Here is a 16,919-nt window from a genome sequence, read left to right on the forward strand (position 1 = left end):
CAAAGATAGCAGTACGGCATTCCGGTCCGTCACTGTTGGGGTTGCCCATGAGGGTCCTGACATTCCAGGTCCCGAACTTCATTTTAAAGGGTGGAAGATGCCTGTGCGTGAATTCTTTTAACGTGGGGTGGCCGTTGCACACCAGCTACCACATGGGCTTGACAGAGCAAGGTCTTGGTCCAATGGCAAGGGGGTCCAAGACGATTGGGGACCAGGCTCTGCTGTGTGTGTGTGTCTAACTGTGCTAGTAGTGTGCTGTAACCCTATCCATATTGGAGTACCTTTTACCTTTATAATCCCGAATGTCTGATCAAAAGTACTGTAGTGATCAACCTTGTATAAGTTGACTCAATATGTTTCATTAGATTAAAAATCGATCAAGTATGAAGTAGTGTAAGTGTAAGTGTACTACAATGAACCAGAATGCACAATGAACCAGAATGCACCATTTTTAATATAATGTTCAAGATTTTCTTGGGGCACATGGTTCCAGGTTATTTTACGAATACAGGTATTGGAGAGCAGTATTTGGACGGAGTGTATAGAACTTTAGAAGTTGAGAAATCACTGCACAAATGGCTACAGTGATTGTCGACAGGCCATTTTAATTTGGGGATATAAAAGCTAAGTCCAATCCTGTCTTTACCTCATGTCCTTGCGTGCATTTCCAGCAGAAGTCACTGGATAACAATCAGGAGTGGGATCCATGGCCAATCTTCTCCTCCCTAACCCAAAACTCTGACGTAAATGATCGCACCCCTATTGCCATCCTCACTGAAATCAACTAATTTAGCACAGGCCAGATTTAATCTGGAATCTTCCTGATCTATAGGCCTTCGCCATTCACTGCCTTAAGTAAAATAAAGTAAAGCAGGAGAGTTTCACGGTCCATTTTCCAATCTCAAGGTAAGGCAAGTAATTTGTTGCGGCACGAATCTTATCACTAAGATCCACTCATAAAGCTGCATTTTCTCTGCCTCTCAGACATTTTATGTGAAATTGTGGTATTTGGGCAGAAATCCACGCTATATATAGTACGGGAAACTCTTTTATCCGGCACCGATGGGACCGGCGTGGTGCCGGCTTATCAAAAAGTCCGGATTACAGATGAGGTATAGTAAAAGGTACGAGAGCCCCATACACGGCCACAGATCCAGACGTCCCTGTTGCATGGCAACAGGTGCAGGAACCCCGGCCACAGATCCAGGCGTCTCTGTTGCATAGCAACAGGTGCAGGAACCCCGGTTACATGGCCACAGATCCAGGAACGGCCACTAATATGAAGTAAAACTTACCTGAACCTACTCCTGAATTTTTCCGGTTATTTAGGTGCCGGTAAATCGAGAGTTTCCTGTAAATAGAAATTCATAGGACTTGTCCCGGAGTCACTGTGGTGTGCTTCACCACTTATCCTACCTTTAGGCTACAATTCAAAACCATTACAATTCAAATGTGCAGAAAGTCTTCAATATTCTTGCACTATTTTCAAACACAACCTAAAAAATGTAATTTTGTACAGTGGTTTTTGCCAGATGGTGAATTAAAATGGGAGATCATTAAAAAAATAAAACAATCCTCTATTGAAAAATAGCATTAGAAATGCTGGGAACATTTTGAGAAAACAATTTCAGTATCTCTGGTCTTTGGCCAACTGCAGTTTGTAGATTAATAGTCAATGTACCTGAGTCATGGAGGGGAAAATATGTTGGGGTTCTCGCAGCTGATTACTACCAAGGAATCCTGCTAGAAAGTGTATTTTATCGATATACTTTGAGGCCATAATCAGACTTGATTCTATTGCTCTCCACTGTTAATGCTCAACGTTTAGTCTAATTCTATCTATTTGTCCAATAGAAATAGGATTTGCATTGACACAAATTGGAATGTGTTATTTGCATCAATTTTTTGAAATCAGCTCATTATTATAACTCTGCATAGGTTCTGGTGTAGATTTGGACGTATGCAGAAAGCACACAATTTTCCACTCCCGACAATAATGTGTCGTTGAAATATAAAGGAATGGGATCAATTAAAGGGGAATGTCACGATAGAGCGGCAGAACTTCTGAAAGCCTTTGAAAAGGTTCAGAAGGCATCTCAACCCATTACAGTCCCCGCTGCATACAGTGGTGCTAGAGCGATTTGACCGCTATGTGCAGTGGACGGAAAAGCCATAATAGGTTGTAGCAATGAAATAACGCCCGGAGTTAAAAGTGCAAACAGCTGATTGAAGCTCCCTGATGTGTTCACTTTCGTGTGGAGATGCCGGAGTTGGACTGGGGTGGACAAATGTAAAAAGTCACACAACACCAGGTTATAGTCCAACAGCTTTATTTGAAATCACAAGCTTTCGGAGCGCTGCTCCTTCTTCAGGTGAAGAAGGAGCAGCGCTCCGAAAGCTTGTGATTTCAAATAAAGCTGTTGGACTATAACCTGATGTTGTGTGACTTTTTTTACATGTGTTCACTTTCCAACTGCCTCCCGTAATTGTTAACAATGCAAACAACTGATTGAAGTTGCTGGAAGACCTGGCTTTCCCTTAAATCAGCGGAGCTTTTAAACCGGTAAGTATTGAACGGCACAAAATAGTTAGCGCACTTGATATATTTTCAGCAGTACCTTTGCCATTTACTCCTATGGCGATGGTTAGCGCCATTTGCCCAACATAAGCAGCTGCCCGTGATAAGCGTGGACGGTGTAAGGGGTGGGGACTGTAGTAGCCTTTGTCAAGGTTGAAGGGAGCATGCCTGCATGGAAGTGGAGCCAAGTTTCAGACCACAGCTGACTATTGTTGTTACTGAATGTACCTATGTAATCTGATTAGGTTTGTTGGTCAATGCGCCTAAAAACACATATTCCTTGGGAAAAAAATGAGTCTAAATTGGGTAGAAGAGCAAAGGGATCTAGGAGTATAGATTCACAAATCATTAAAAGTAGCAACACAGGTTAACATGGCCATGTGCCTAAAACTTGGCTAAAAAAACAGTTTGACCTTGTTTCCAGTCATCTCTAGTGTTTATTAGGCTTGTGTGGAAGTGGAATTGCTTTTCGCGTTATAGAAACTCCAGTTTTATTGCAATCTGTGAGGTTGTTCGGAGTGGTTGCAATTAAGCGGGTTTGTCTGTACTGAAAACGTGAACAATGAAAGTGCTAAAGTTTTCGGTGGTGGTTTATCACAGGTCACAGCAGTATATGGAGGCATAACACTAAACATCCTCCCCTGCCCTCCCACCAAATATCTAGATTTAGCAGGAGTGCAAGAACCGTTTAACAACAACATGCTAAATGTGACTCTGATTTGTTAAATGATACCATGCAGACGTATGCTGATGTTGTGGTATTTTACAGACTACTGCAATCGGCTGGAAAAGGACACACAATTTCTAACAAATGAAGGTACACTCAACGAGAAACTGGTGGACAGAATTGTTCTTCATCTGTACAGAATCTATCCCCAAATTCTGAATAATACAGAAGCTGAAATGGTAGGAGAAGTGCATATGTACAGTTACTACGTGCTATAACATGCAAGTTTATAACCCTTTAAATCTTTTTGTCATCTTACTGGTAAATGTATATTTTGAACTCAATAATAATTATTTTTTTTTAAGTACAGTGGTGGGTCAGTGGCACAACTAACTCATCATTGTGCCAATCTGCTGCAGAAGCTTGTAGCAGAGTTTGCATCCCTAAACCCTCCGTGACTCTCACATTGTCAGGGGTGACGATGCAGGGAGACGATGCAGGAAGGGACAATCAGAAGGGGAATCAACCCATAGCAGTTTTTGTCACCTCCTTCTGGCTGCTTTCAAACAACTTTGTAACAGGACAGGAACAGACCAGGGAATAGCGCATTGTGTGAGGGAACTGAAACAGGACGGTAATCATAGCGATTACAGCACAGAGGGCAGCCATTTGGTCTGTTGTGTTTGTGCTGTTGCTCACACTTCATCTCACCCTTCAACTGGAGCTGTCTAATCAGATTCATTACTCTGCCCTTTTGCTGGATCCTTTATTTTCTTGCTTTTCAAATATGTATCTAATTCTCTTTTAATTGCTGTTAGTCCATGCCTCATTAGCCTCTTGTGGTGAAATATTCTGTATTCTAATAACCCTGTGTGGAAAAAATTCTTCCAACGTCCTCCTTTGTTCTTCTAGTGATAACGTTGAGTCTGTGCCGTGCCACCCCCCCCCCCCCCCATACTGATTCAGCAACCATTGAAGACAATCTTTCACTATTTATAAAATATTCTGGGAACACTCAGCAAATCAGTCAGCATCTGTGGGTAGAACAGACAAGTTAGTGTTTTGGGCGTAAACTCTTATCTGTTCTCTCCACATATAGGGCTGAATTTTGCCGGCACTCAGAGGGCGGGTTCGGAGGCAGGTCCCCTGTCAAAATCAAAAAGATTGACAGTGGGACGGTATCCCGCTCTGAACCCGCCTCCTTGTGAGTTTCCCTAGTGCCGGTTCTGCCTGCGCTTTGTAGACACGGCACTAAGCGGCAGGTCATACAATTGTGCTAGTTAAGAGAGTGTTTAAAGCCATTTAATCACCATTTTACCAGGTACAAAGCATTTTCCCAAGTTTTCCACGCGATTCCTGTCGCTCGGGGATCATGCCAGGTAAGTATGTCGGATTCTGAACAACTCTCCATTTCTTTGAACAGATAAAAGCTGCAAAAGCTACCATTTTACAGCTGGTCACTTTCCAACGTCAGAAGCTGGAGCATTAATGATTTGGAACCCACTTTTGAGCTTTATGCACTTTTGAAGTGTTTGAAGTATTCTCTCTATCCACTGTCATCTCCTTGGAACAACCTATCTCAACATTGACAGATTACTTCTATCAGCGCAACCTCACCTGCCATCTATTCCGTCAGCATCGGAGCCCTTGAAAAAATCTCACTTTGGTCCTCAGAATCCCAACACGATCAGCCCCAACACCAGCAGCACCAACATCCACACCAACCTTCTCCGCAATCAACTGATGCTGCACTGGACACATGGCATTATCATCCGTGCACATTGCTGCCCGGGACACCAGTGATGGCCTCACCATAGCCACATTTTCTTCACTTGACGCTGTACACCCTGGCTGCCACATGATGCACCAGGTTGGCACCACCCCACACCAACATTATACAGCATCCCTACAATGTCCAAGCCATTCCTTTCACACTCATCACCACTGCGGGGGGTACCGTTATGTTTCACCATTCACTGCAACTCACAAAACCACTTCCAAAGGTGGACGCAAATCTGTCCAAGAAGGCAAAGTGTTCAAAATAAAGATTTCAATGTTTGACAGCACACTACCAGAAACCTCACATAAACATTGGCTAAACCACCCAAGTTGTGTGTTGTTAGTTGGTATGATTGGACTAGGATGAGGGTGAGTGTGAGGGGTGGCTAGTGAGATGGGGAAGTGATAATGTAAATAGAGAGGGATGGGTGGAGGTGCAAGGTAAGCTGGTGTGAGTAAGGATGTGCAGGAGTAGGGTAGGGAAGGCAGAATGATGGGGATGTGATGAGTGGTACAGGAGGATGGGGTTGAGTGTGGCTTGGCAATAATGTTTCGTGATCTACTGAGATCATTGAAAGGTTTGCGCTACTGCAGCCTGGTCCTCCTGACGACATCGCTGCTTGTGTCCTCCTGTGCAATGTGCAACCAGGCTGATCTCCTGGGGCGGTCTCTTCTGCCCATGGGAAGGGAAGAGAACCTCCCTGCGTGCTGTGACTCACTCCATAAGCATATGGAGGGAGTCATGGGAGAGCCTGGGTGCAGCCCTGCACCTTTGTGCAGTGCTTGTCAGTGTTTGCAGTGCTTCAGAACCCTGACAGCAGAACTCTCAAAATCAATGTGGACATGGCTCCTTTGAGGAAACCAGCTGATGACGCGTCATCAAATGACGTCATCAGACCCACTTTCTTTTAATTGGCTGGGAACCTCGCAGGGCGGGCTTAACCAGCCCAATCAGGTCAAAATCACTTGGAGGAAGCGGGATGGAGACGGGTGCGGAGTTTGAAGCCGCTGTCTGCTCCAGCCGCACCGGACTCGCCACGGCTGGCGAAAACGCGGCCACGGTGTCTGACCTGCTGAATGTTTACAGCATTTTCTGTTTTTGCTATATTTTGCTTTTTAGAATCGCTATTTACCCTCTCAAATTCTTTCATAATTTAGAAAACTTCCATTTGATTTATTTCTTAACCTTCTGTGTTCCAGTGAGAAAAGCCACAATTTTTTAAGGCTTCTTAACTCCTCATTCCCAGTATCATTCTAAGAAATCTTTGCTGTAACCTTCCTATGGGTTTAACATCCTTCCTATAGTAGGGTACCCAGAACTGCATGCAGTACTCCCAACTGTGGCCTAATGTCCTGTGAAAATTCAACAGCCTTTTTTTGCTTTTCTATTCAGTGCCATGTATAAGACCGAGAATCCCATTTCCTTCTTTTACAGTCTTTTCAATCTGCACACTTTTAAAGATTTATTTATCTGCATCCCTAGATCTCTCTGTTCCTTCACTCTGTTGAGAATCTATTTGGGGACCACTTTTTCATGTACCTGTATTTTTTTTTTGAAATGTGTAACGTTAATATTTATCTGCACAGAACAAAAGTTTTGAATTGGGGGAATCCGGTACCTTGTCCAAGTGGCCATTCTTTGTGCGCTGCTACAGTGAGTGTTGACAGATATTCAGTTGTTGGGGAGCGGGTTGGGAAAGAAGGGAAAATGTAACCAGTTCGTGAACGTAATGAGGAAAAGGCAGGAAAAGAAATTGTACAATCTCTTCTCTAACTTATTGCACAGCCTCCATACTTCCCTCAGTGTTTCCTCCTTCATGCAACCTATCCCCTCTTTGCTATTGGACCTGCCATGCCACTTATCATTCCTAGGTCTACTGCTGGCAACTAGAGGACATGTGGCCCAGGATCACTCTCCCTCTGATTGGTAAGTCATTGTGTGAAGAACACAAAAGGAGACATACTCGAGCATACAGCTCCACAGTCCAATCAGCCCTTACTAACTATATTGTATTAATCATATTCTTCGGGTGCTTTCTTAGATGTTCTTTGTCATCTGCTTTGAGAAAATATTCATGAGATGTCTACTTGTCACTCCACTATAATTGCTTGTCTAGGTCCTTTTCAATCAGTGCTAACAACCTGAACTCCCTTAGGATTAGGGCAAATTTCAAATGAGAATCATATGACAACCTATTGTTTGCTAATATGATGAAAATGATAGAGTACTGTACTAGTAAAACAGTGTTTCCACAATCAGGTAGCACAGAATAACTGGATAAATCATAATACACCCCAGCTATGAAATGAATTGTCTGAGGCTAAATTTTCAGCTCTTTTCTCCCAAATATGAATTAATTTTGAGTCTAGACTTCTGCAATCTAGGTTTTGATCGGAAATGAGTCACCATAGGTACTAGAAGTTGAATTTCATAATGAAAAATATTTAACAATGTCCATATATTTTGGTGCAATTTAAATATCTTCTGTTAGTGCTCTTCTAATGTTAACCTTTGTTACAGGCTTATACTTTTTTAAAATTTATCACAAATGTTCAGCTACTCTGTGAACTCAGTTTTGAACACAATCTACAGGAAACTTTGGTAAATCCGGAGGTTAACTGTCCGGAATGCTCGAGCCACCGGCAAAAATCAGGAGCCGTTTCGTTAGTTTCTTTTTTCTTTTCGTTGCTTTTTTTTCACCAGTCAGGCTCTGCAAGGTCTCGCTGAAGCTGTTGCTAAGCTACAGAGACGCTTGCAAGGTACGGCCGACTGTTTATAAGCTGTTGCTAAGCAACAGGGTTTGTTGCCAGATATGGAGCTCAAAATCTCCGTATGTTTCAACATTAGCGCTGGTTTGTCCAGCAGTTTTGATGGGACAGCAACAGCTCGGTCCCGTCGGTGCCGGATAGCACAAAGTTTCCTGTAATACTATTGTGTACAGACATCTTTTTCTTTCTCGTCCTTGAGTTTCCGAATTAAAACTGCCTGACTCTTCCTGCTCTTGACTGCTGAACACAAAGGCATAACCTTCATTTGTAAGAAGCTTGCTTATCAAGATTAAAGCATTATTTCAGACAATTTGACCATGAATTATTCCAGTTAAGGTTAGAGTTTCTTATCAGTACAAATAACATCTTTTCAGTATTCTTCAGTTAAGGTAGTCTCCCAAAATATACATTAACTGGTGACAACTGCCTGATTAGAGCTATGTTCATTTTTCAGCATAAATAAAAAGGTACTTTAAACTCTAACAGTGAGCAGTTGCTTTTGCTTTAACACCTTTTGATCTCCACGCCTCCTTCTATTGTGAAGTTCTTCATTGATTATCTTGTTTATTAGGGCTTTTGTTTAAGGTCAGCAAGGTTTCTGAAAATCCCTCAGCAAAATATTGATCGAGAAATTAACTGGATAGTGGCAGGTGAACCACAGCTTCTCTTACAGACGCCACTGCATACATCAATGATGGAGTCACAAGAATGTGAACAAACCTTAACTTTCATTTTGCCAAATTAAATATCAGGACACAGCTGAAAATTAAAAAGAAAGACTTGCATTTATATAGCACCTTTCACGACCAAACTGCTTTGCAGCAAATTAAGTACTTTTGAAGTGCTGTCACTGTAGGATACATGGCAGCCAATTTGCGCACAGCAAGGTCCCACAAACAGCAATATGGCGATGACCAGCTAATCTGTTTTTTAGGTGTGGGTTCAGGGCTAAATATTGGCCAGGATACCAGGGAGAACTGCCCTGCTTTTCTTTGAATAGTGCATTGGGATCTTTTACGTCCAGCTGAGAGGGAAGATGGGGTCTCTGTTTAATGCCGCATCCGAAAGACGGCATCTCCAACAGCGCAGCGCACCCTCAGCGCTGGAGTGTCAGCCTAGATTTTGTGCTCGAGTCGCTGGAGTTGGTTTTGAACCTTCTGACTCAAGGTGAGAGTGCTACCCATTAAGCCAAGGCTGGTATCATTAAGATAAATGGTCCAGTCACCAAATGAAGGTAAATTAGTACGTGTCCTGATGTGTTGCACATCTGGTGATACTGATACTGAACCTTGCATTTTCTTCCAACAGTTCAGGAATGTAAACACTCCAGTGTGTGCTAGAATATCTGAGCTCCTCCTTCATCTGCAGAACAAGAACAACAGAGCCTGTAAGGAATTTTACAATGCTTTGGAGATAAATGATGCACAGATATACAGCAACCTGCCAAGCAAATATCTGGCCAGTAAGTTTTCAACTTAATGAAAATATTAAGTGGCTCTTTTCACCTGTAATATTGCATTTTATGAAAGCTCCAACAGTTAATACAAGTTAATTGTACAAGACAATATTATCTGTATAACACAGAAACACCATGGACCACATCAGAGTTTATTTTGATATAAACAAGAATGTGCTAACCACAGTCATTTTCTGGTGACTTAATGCTGTTGTGCTATACTTCAGTAATATTCTTAACCTGAATACAGTTGGAGCTCTGCATTTAGTCATAATCACTATCCAGTGATCTGCAAGTGGGGATGTGTGGACATTGGTTGGGCACAGCATTGGGTTTGGTTGATTTCAATGGAATGAAAATTGGGCGGGCTCTATAAAGAGTGTATGATCCAGGTGATGAAGAAGAAAATCTACCTCATTATCATTTCACTTACGTGTGACTTTGTTATGATGAAAGTGATGCACATCTGGTTACTTCCCTCCCCAAAACAAAAAGCAGATTTGCCAAATAATTTTGTTGTGATGACCATTCTCCTTTCAAGTCTTGCATGGTGTGATTGCTCCAAGGACCAATATAAGCAATCTTTTGGAGTGCATGACGTCTTAACCTGTTCTGACATACAGCCCTTTAGATTATGTTTGCTTACACAGTGCAGAAAAGTGAAACTAAATAGTAACTGCATTACTTTCTTTCACAGAAACAACAGGATCAATGGGAGGTAACATGGATACCTACAACAGGGAGAAATACATACTCAATGACAGGGGTAATTCATTTTTAAAATACAATTTTTTGGAGCTAAATGAGCAGTTGATACAAAAATGCGTAAGAATACTCTGAACCGTTTTGTATAATTGCTGTATTTGATTGAAATTAGTGTGTCAAAATGAATATTTCACAAGAAGGAGTACTGCAGTGAAAGCTCAAAAAAATCATTTTTGAGAGCACAAACTTCAGCAATATAAATTCATTATGTAAAATAAGGTAAGTTTGCACCTCCGTCCATTTTAAGGTTTTATTTCACCAACAACTATGTCAGTATTAAAGTCTGTGCAGTAATTGGAGAGAGCTAAAGAGGGAAAAATTCGGTCGCGCCCCCTTTGGGGCGCTAACTTTGCTGGGGCGCTACTTTTAGTGCCCCGATAAAGTTAGCACCCCTGTGCCGTAAATTGAGTGGGAGCACCCCAAGCAGGAGGCGGGGCGCTACTGGAAGCGCTCCCCCTCCTTTTTGGCGCGCTACCATTCAATATCGCGGCGCTACATGCAACATCGCCACGCGTGTTGGCACGTAGTGCCGCGATATTACAGGCCTCCCTCCCCTGATTAAAGGGGATGGGCCTAGCTGAGGCCCTGCTGGACTACCGGGGAGCGGGGTGCCGGGAAAAGAGCCCGGCACTTAAGAGGAGCGCCGGGCTGACCGATTGCGGCCAGCATCCCGCAGGAGGAGGCGAAAGGGGGCAGGTGCTGGCAGGCGGCCCAAAAAAATGGCCGCCCGGCACCTGTGCTTTAATTTGCGCCGCCGTAGCCGCAAAAACTCCACCCTGACCGTGACGGACATATTGTCCGGCGGTAGGTCATAGCGCACAACTAAAGTTTGCGGGCGGGGCGCTGCGCCGAGCGATGATGTCATCGCCAGAGGCACAGCGCCGCAGGGCACTACCCGTGCCATGCCCAGGTGCTAGGGGCTTTGTACCCCATTAGCGTCCGCTAACAGGAGGCGTAAAGCAACCCAATTTTTCCCCCAAAGTGTTTAGATGTGAGGTGAGATTATGTGGGAGTGATGGAGTCAAATTTTAACTATGTGCTACCCCCAGTGGTCTGTCCAGTCCCACTTCATATTGTTTGACAGCTGTTGGTGAAATAAAGTGGTGCATGTCAACAAAGCCTTAGATTTTTGACCAGTTTCTCGGTTTTTCTTTTGACTATTAATAAATCTCAACTGCAAACACAAATGCAAAATACTGCAGATGTTGGAAATCTGAAATAAAAACAGAATGCTGAGAATACTCAGCAGGTCAGGCAGCATCTGTGGAGAAAGAAACAGAGTTAACGTTTCAGGTCGATGACCTTTCGTCAGGACTGGAAAAAGTTAGAGATAGAACAGGTTTTAAGCAAGTGCAGGGGCAGGGATAGGGGGAGGGGGAGGGGGAGGAAAGAACAACAGGTAAGGTCTGTGATAGGATGGAAGGCAGGAGAGATTAAAATACAAAAGGGGCGATGGCACGAGGCAAAAGGAATGATAATGGGACAAGTTAAGAAACAAAAGATGAGCCTAGAAGAGGTGTAAATGGGAATGGCAGGATGATCAACAGCTGCCATGGTAAAAAATAGAGGCCAAGGTTATGGTCTGAAATTGTTGAACTCGATGTTGAGTCCAGAAGGCTGTAAAGGGCCTAATCGAAAGATGAGGTGCTGTTCCTCAAGCTTACGTTGAGCTTCATTGGAACAGTGTAAGAGGCCTAGGACCGAGAGGTCAAAGTGGGAGTGGAGCGGAGAATGAAAGTGACAGGCAACTGGAAGCTCGGGATCACGCTTACGGACTGAACGGCGGTGTTCCGCAAAGCGGTCGCCCAATCTGCGTTTGGTCTCCCCAATGTAGAGGAGACCGCATCGTGAGCAGCGAATACAGTATACTAAATTGCAAGAAGTGCAAGTAAATCGTTGTTTCACCTGGAAGGAGTATTTGGGGCCCTGGACAGTGAGAAGGGAGGAGGTAAAAGGGCAGATGTTGCATCTCCTGCACTTGCATGGGAAGGTGCCGTGGGAAGGGAAGGGGAGGGGGTGTTGGGGGTGATTGAGGAGTGGACCAGGGTGTTGCGGAGGGAGCGGTCCCTTCGGAATGCTGAAAGGGGAGGGGAGGGAAAGATGTGTTTGGTGGTGGGATCACGCTGGAGGTGGCGGAAATGGCGGAGGATGATCCGTTGAACGTGGAGGCTGGTGGGGTGAAAGGTGAGGACCAGGGGAACCCTGTCGTGGTTCTGGGAGGCAGGGGAAGGGGTGGGAGCAGAAGTGCGGGAAATAGAACGGACACGGTCGAGGGCCGTGTCAACCACAGTAGAGGGGAATCCTCAGTTGAGAAGAAAGGATGACATGTCGGGAGCACTGGTGTGGAAGGTGGCATCGTCAGAGCAGATGCGATGGAGACAGAGAAACTGGGAGAATGAAATAGAGCCCTTACAGGAAGCTGGGTGGGAGGAAGTGTAGTCCAGGTAGCTGTGGGAGTATCTGGGCTTATAGTAGATGTTTGTCAATAGCCTATCCCCAGAAATGGAGACAGAGAAGTCGAGGAAGGGAAGGGAAGGGAAGAGTCGGAGATGGACCATGTGAAGGTGAGGGAAGGGTGGAAATTGTAGGCAAAGTGAATGACATTTTCTAGTTCAGGGCGAGAGCAGGAAATGGCACCGATACAGTCATCAATGTACCGGAAAAAGAGGTGAGGGAGGGGACCCGAGTAGGACTGGAACAAAGAATGTTCCACACATCCCACGAAAAGGCAGGCAAAGCTGGAACCCATGTAGGTTCCCATAGCAACACCTTTAATTTGGAGGAAGTGAGTGGAATCATAGGAGAAGTTGTTCAATGTGAGAACAAGTTCAGCCAGGCAGAGAAGAGTGGTGGTGGATGGGGACTGGTTGGGCCTCTTCAAGGAAGAAGCAGAGCGCCCTCAGGCTGTCCTCCGCTGTTATAATATATAAACCTCAACTGTTTGATTACACTTTCATAAATGACAACTTTTGTTGGCTACTGGAAGTGTATTCAGTAAAGGGGTTGGTATTAAATATATTGCAGCTATGTCAAATACTTAATTTAATGCACTATGCTTGTTTTGCTGATCATTGTAATCTCAGATTAATGTTGACTTGCTGTGTCTGGAATGTTATGCACCCGATCTTAATCACTTTAAGGCTGGAAATGTATCACAAATGTCCACTGCAACCTATTTTCTGTGGAAAAAAAGAAAGAATGAAAGAGCCCAGGTGAATTTGGAGCCACCTTCCCCTGGTGATTTTGAAACAGAGCGTCGATTCAGTACAGCTATATATTTATTAATTAAATGCGGAATGAGTCACAGTCTGGTTTTCTGGGGAAATTTCAGTACCTTTGATGGTGGATCTTCCACCACCTCTGCATGAAGAAAAGAGCCCAAATGTAACTGGCTGCTTTTTTTTATCAGACTCATACGCAAATGGTTAACCCTTTCCTGTCCATTCCTTTTTTGTAAATGGAAATTCCTGCCTGGTTTTGTCTGATTTGGATGGGAGAGGAGGATTAAAAAAATTTGCAGGTTACTGTCATTTCACTCTCTACTTAAAACTGCAATTACAATGATCTGTTTTATAAAGCTAAACTGTGATGTTTAATGCGTTAATGCTGTAGTCAGCTTTGGATGTTAATCAGCCACAATCTTGTGTCTACATGTGTTCCATCATGTCCATTTCCTATTGGCGTTTTAGGCTGAGTAATCAGTTTCCCTTTGTGCTATTTTAAAACCAACTTTCTCTTCCTGTCTTTGGACTACCCTGTGCTATGTGCCATTCTCAAACTAATAGAGCAGCCAAGCAACAGGTTCTCAGAATTCTGCCAATGTTGGTGATAAGTTGACCTCTAGCTTGAGCGTGTCTGTAATGGTCTGTTCTTACCTCTGTTGGAGATGTCTGTGGTCCCCATTCAGTGCTCCTCCCTTCTCAATTGCACTGTTGAGTTTAGTAACTCGCTGTATAAAGAAGATTAGAGTGAGCGAGCATCGTACTGCTCTAGGCCACAGTGGATTGAAGCACCAACACTCAGACTGAGTACATTCAAATAAATATCATTGATTTTTATTGTATATTTTGAAAATGTTTTCAATCCTGACATTAGGTAACATGTGGAGCAAGAGATCCTAAATGTATTCCATATGTATATGGTAAATTTGTTCTGGTTTCATTAACTGCAAAATGTATATAAACTAAAGCCGTAGATATGTTTTTTTTAATTCATTCACGGGATGTGGGCGTCGCTGGCAAGGCCAGCATTTATTCCCCATCCCTAATTGTCCTTAATACAAGCCTTGGGCTTCAGAGCTCTTGTTTGCTTTCTCGAGCATCTCACCTCCTGACTCCCCAAAGCCTTTCCACCACCTACAAGGCACAAGTCAGGGGTTTGATGGAATACTCTCCACTTGCCTGGATGAGTGCAGCTCCAACAACACTCAAGAAGCTCGACACCATCCAGGACAAAGCAGCCCGCTTGATTGGCACCCCATCCACCACCTTAAACATTCACTCCCTCCATCACCGGCTCACCGTGGCTGCAGTGTGTACCATCTACAAGATGCACAATTGCAACTCGCCAAGGCTTCTTCGGCAGCACCTCCCAAACCTGCGGCCTCTACCACCTAGAAGGACAAGGGCAGCAGGTGCATGGGAGCACCATCACCTGCAAGTTCCCCTCCAAGTTACACACCATCCTGACTTGGAAATATATTGCCGTTCCTTCATCATTGCTGGATCAAATCCTGGAACTCCCTCAGTAACAGCACTGGGAGTACCTTCAACACACAGATTGCAGCGGTTCAAGAAGGCAGCTCACCACCACCTTCTCAAGGGCTATTAGGGGTGGGCAATAAATGCTGGCCTTGCCAGTGATGCCCACATCCCACGAACAAATAAAAAAAGAGCCTGCGTTATGATTGACTTGTTTGAGTAGAATGGTCATGTAACTGGTCCAGCAATCCAATTCAAACTCTTAATCTAAAACCCATAATAAATTGGGTGTCACTAAGTGTTGCATTCATTTTCAGGTCCTGTGTTTTTTCTGGCTTGCTTTAGTGTTGCCGCAGGATTGGCTTTCCTTCTGTATTACTGTAAAGAAGGTAAGAGTGTATAATGAGTTTTTTAAAAAGTGATGAATTAAACTAATGTTAGAATGTCATGTCTGCCCCATAGTCTCCAGGCAGCCATAAAGGTTTTGCTTTTAGTGGTTAGATTTACACAGACTGCAGAAAAGTCTGAAGAAATCATTTTTGTGCAGCTACAGTGCCTTATATTTGCGTATCTCTAGCTATATGAATGTGAGTAAAGTAAACCTCTGTTTACTCACACTCATATAAATCACCTTTGTGAAACCATCGATTTTTATACATTTAAATGTTATAAAGGGAATTCCTCACTTTACTAAAGAATCGAAGCGGTGTCTACCTTTTTAACATACATTAAATAGTGTGCCACTATTTGTTCAATCAAAACAGTAACCCTATCATTGTGCAGATTCTATGTGCATCTGAAGAAATTAAATTTAAAAACTAGTTCAATTGAAGTACCGTAGTTGGTTGGTATGTGTATTCCTATTGCCAAATAAAGGGCAATAAATAGCATTGCAGACATGAACTGTAATGCCCTGTACCTGAAAACAACGTACATTTTTATACAGTCATAGAGTCAACAGCACAGAAGGAGGCCATTCGGCCCATCAAGTCCCTGCCGGCTCTCTGTAGAGCAATCCAGTCAGTCCCATTCCCCCGCTCTATTCCTGTAGCCCTGCAAGTTTATTTCCCTCAAGTGCCTATCCAGTCTCCCCTTGAAAACATTGAGTGTCTCCGCTTCCACCACTTCCATCAGCAGCGAGTTCCAGGTCCTCATCACTCGCTGCATAAAAATGTTTTTCCTCACATCCCCCTGTATCTCTTGCCCAAAACCTTAAATCTGTGTCCCCTAGTCCTTGTACCATCAACTAGTGGGAACAGCCATTCCCCGTCTGGCCTATCCAAACCCGTCATAATCCTGTACACTTCTATCAAATCACCCCACAACCGCTTTTGCTCTAATGAAAACAAATCCAGCTTCTTCAACCTGTCCTTGTAGCTAAGATCCCCCATCCCTGGAACCAATCTCCTCTGCACCCTCTCAGGACCTTCACATCCTTCCTAAAGTGTGGTGACCAGAACTGGACGCAATACTCCAGTTGTGGCCTAACCAGCACTTTATAAAGGGCCAGCATAACTTCTCTACTTTTGTACTCAATACCTCTATTTATGAAGCCCTCATATAATGAAAGACGTTGCAAAACACTCTACAGAGCACAGGGAGGCGGAAGGAAAAACATAAAGACTGAGAGCTGGTGCAAAAAGAATGGTCAAAAAGAAGTGGTTTTCGACGGCTTTTGAAAGCAGTGATGGAGGTGGCAAGTTTGAAGAAATCCGAGAAGGAGTTCTAAAGCACAGCAGCATGATGGGTGAATGATTAAACTGCCAGTGGTGGAGTAGAGGAAGCAGAGGTTGAAAAGTAAACTCCTGTTTGAGGAGCAGAGCATGCATGCTGGGTTGTATGGCTGGAGCACATTGCTGAGGTAGGGTGGGCTGAGACTATGGAAGTATGGATTAGGGAGATGACCCCTGGATTAGGGAGAGGCTGAATCAGCCTGGGCTCCTGCTCCTCATCCCAGTCGAATGACCCCTGGGTTAGAGGGAGAGGGTGAATCAGCCAGATTCCTCCTCCTGATCCCTGTCCAGTGACCCATCGGTTAGTGGGAGAGGGTGAATCAGCCCTGGTTCCTGCTCCTGATACATGTCCAATGACCCCTTTGTTAGGGAGGGGATGAATCAGTCCGGGAACCGATTCTGATCCTTGTCCAGTGACCCCTGCATTAGGGAGGGGGTGAATCAGCCCGGGTTCCTGATTCTGATCCCTGTC

The 16,919-nt window shown here is 44.0% G+C and overlaps 1 protein-coding gene across 2 annotated transcripts in view; it reads left to right on the forward strand.

Moving 5' to 3' along the window:
• LOC147111116 (caspase recruitment domain-containing protein 19-like) overlaps positions 1-16,919 on the forward strand; it is a 43,998-nt gene that overhangs the window by 16,100 nt on the left and 10,979 nt on the right. Inside the window, exons 2-5 of one of the 2 annotated variants that reach the window (XM_086001676.1) lie at positions 3,348-3,484; positions 9,102-9,255; positions 9,947-10,015; positions 15,032-15,103. In XM_086001676.1, the coding sequence (XP_085857802.1) occupies positions 3,348-3,484; positions 9,102-9,255; positions 9,947-10,015; positions 15,032-15,103 (432 nt within the window). The remainder of the gene's footprint in view (positions 1-3,347; positions 3,485-9,101; positions 9,256-9,946; positions 10,016-15,031; positions 15,104-16,919) is intronic. The other variant, XM_086001677.1, reaches the window with a different exon arrangement.

This window comes from Somniosus microcephalus, chromosome 11 (genome assembly GCF_052327205.1).
Source record: "Somniosus microcephalus isolate GS21.2 chromosome 11, FLI_Smic_1.0, whole genome shotgun sequence".
Classification (NCBI taxonomy): Eukaryota; Metazoa; Chordata; class Chondrichthyes; order Squaliformes; family Somniosidae; genus Somniosus; species Somniosus microcephalus.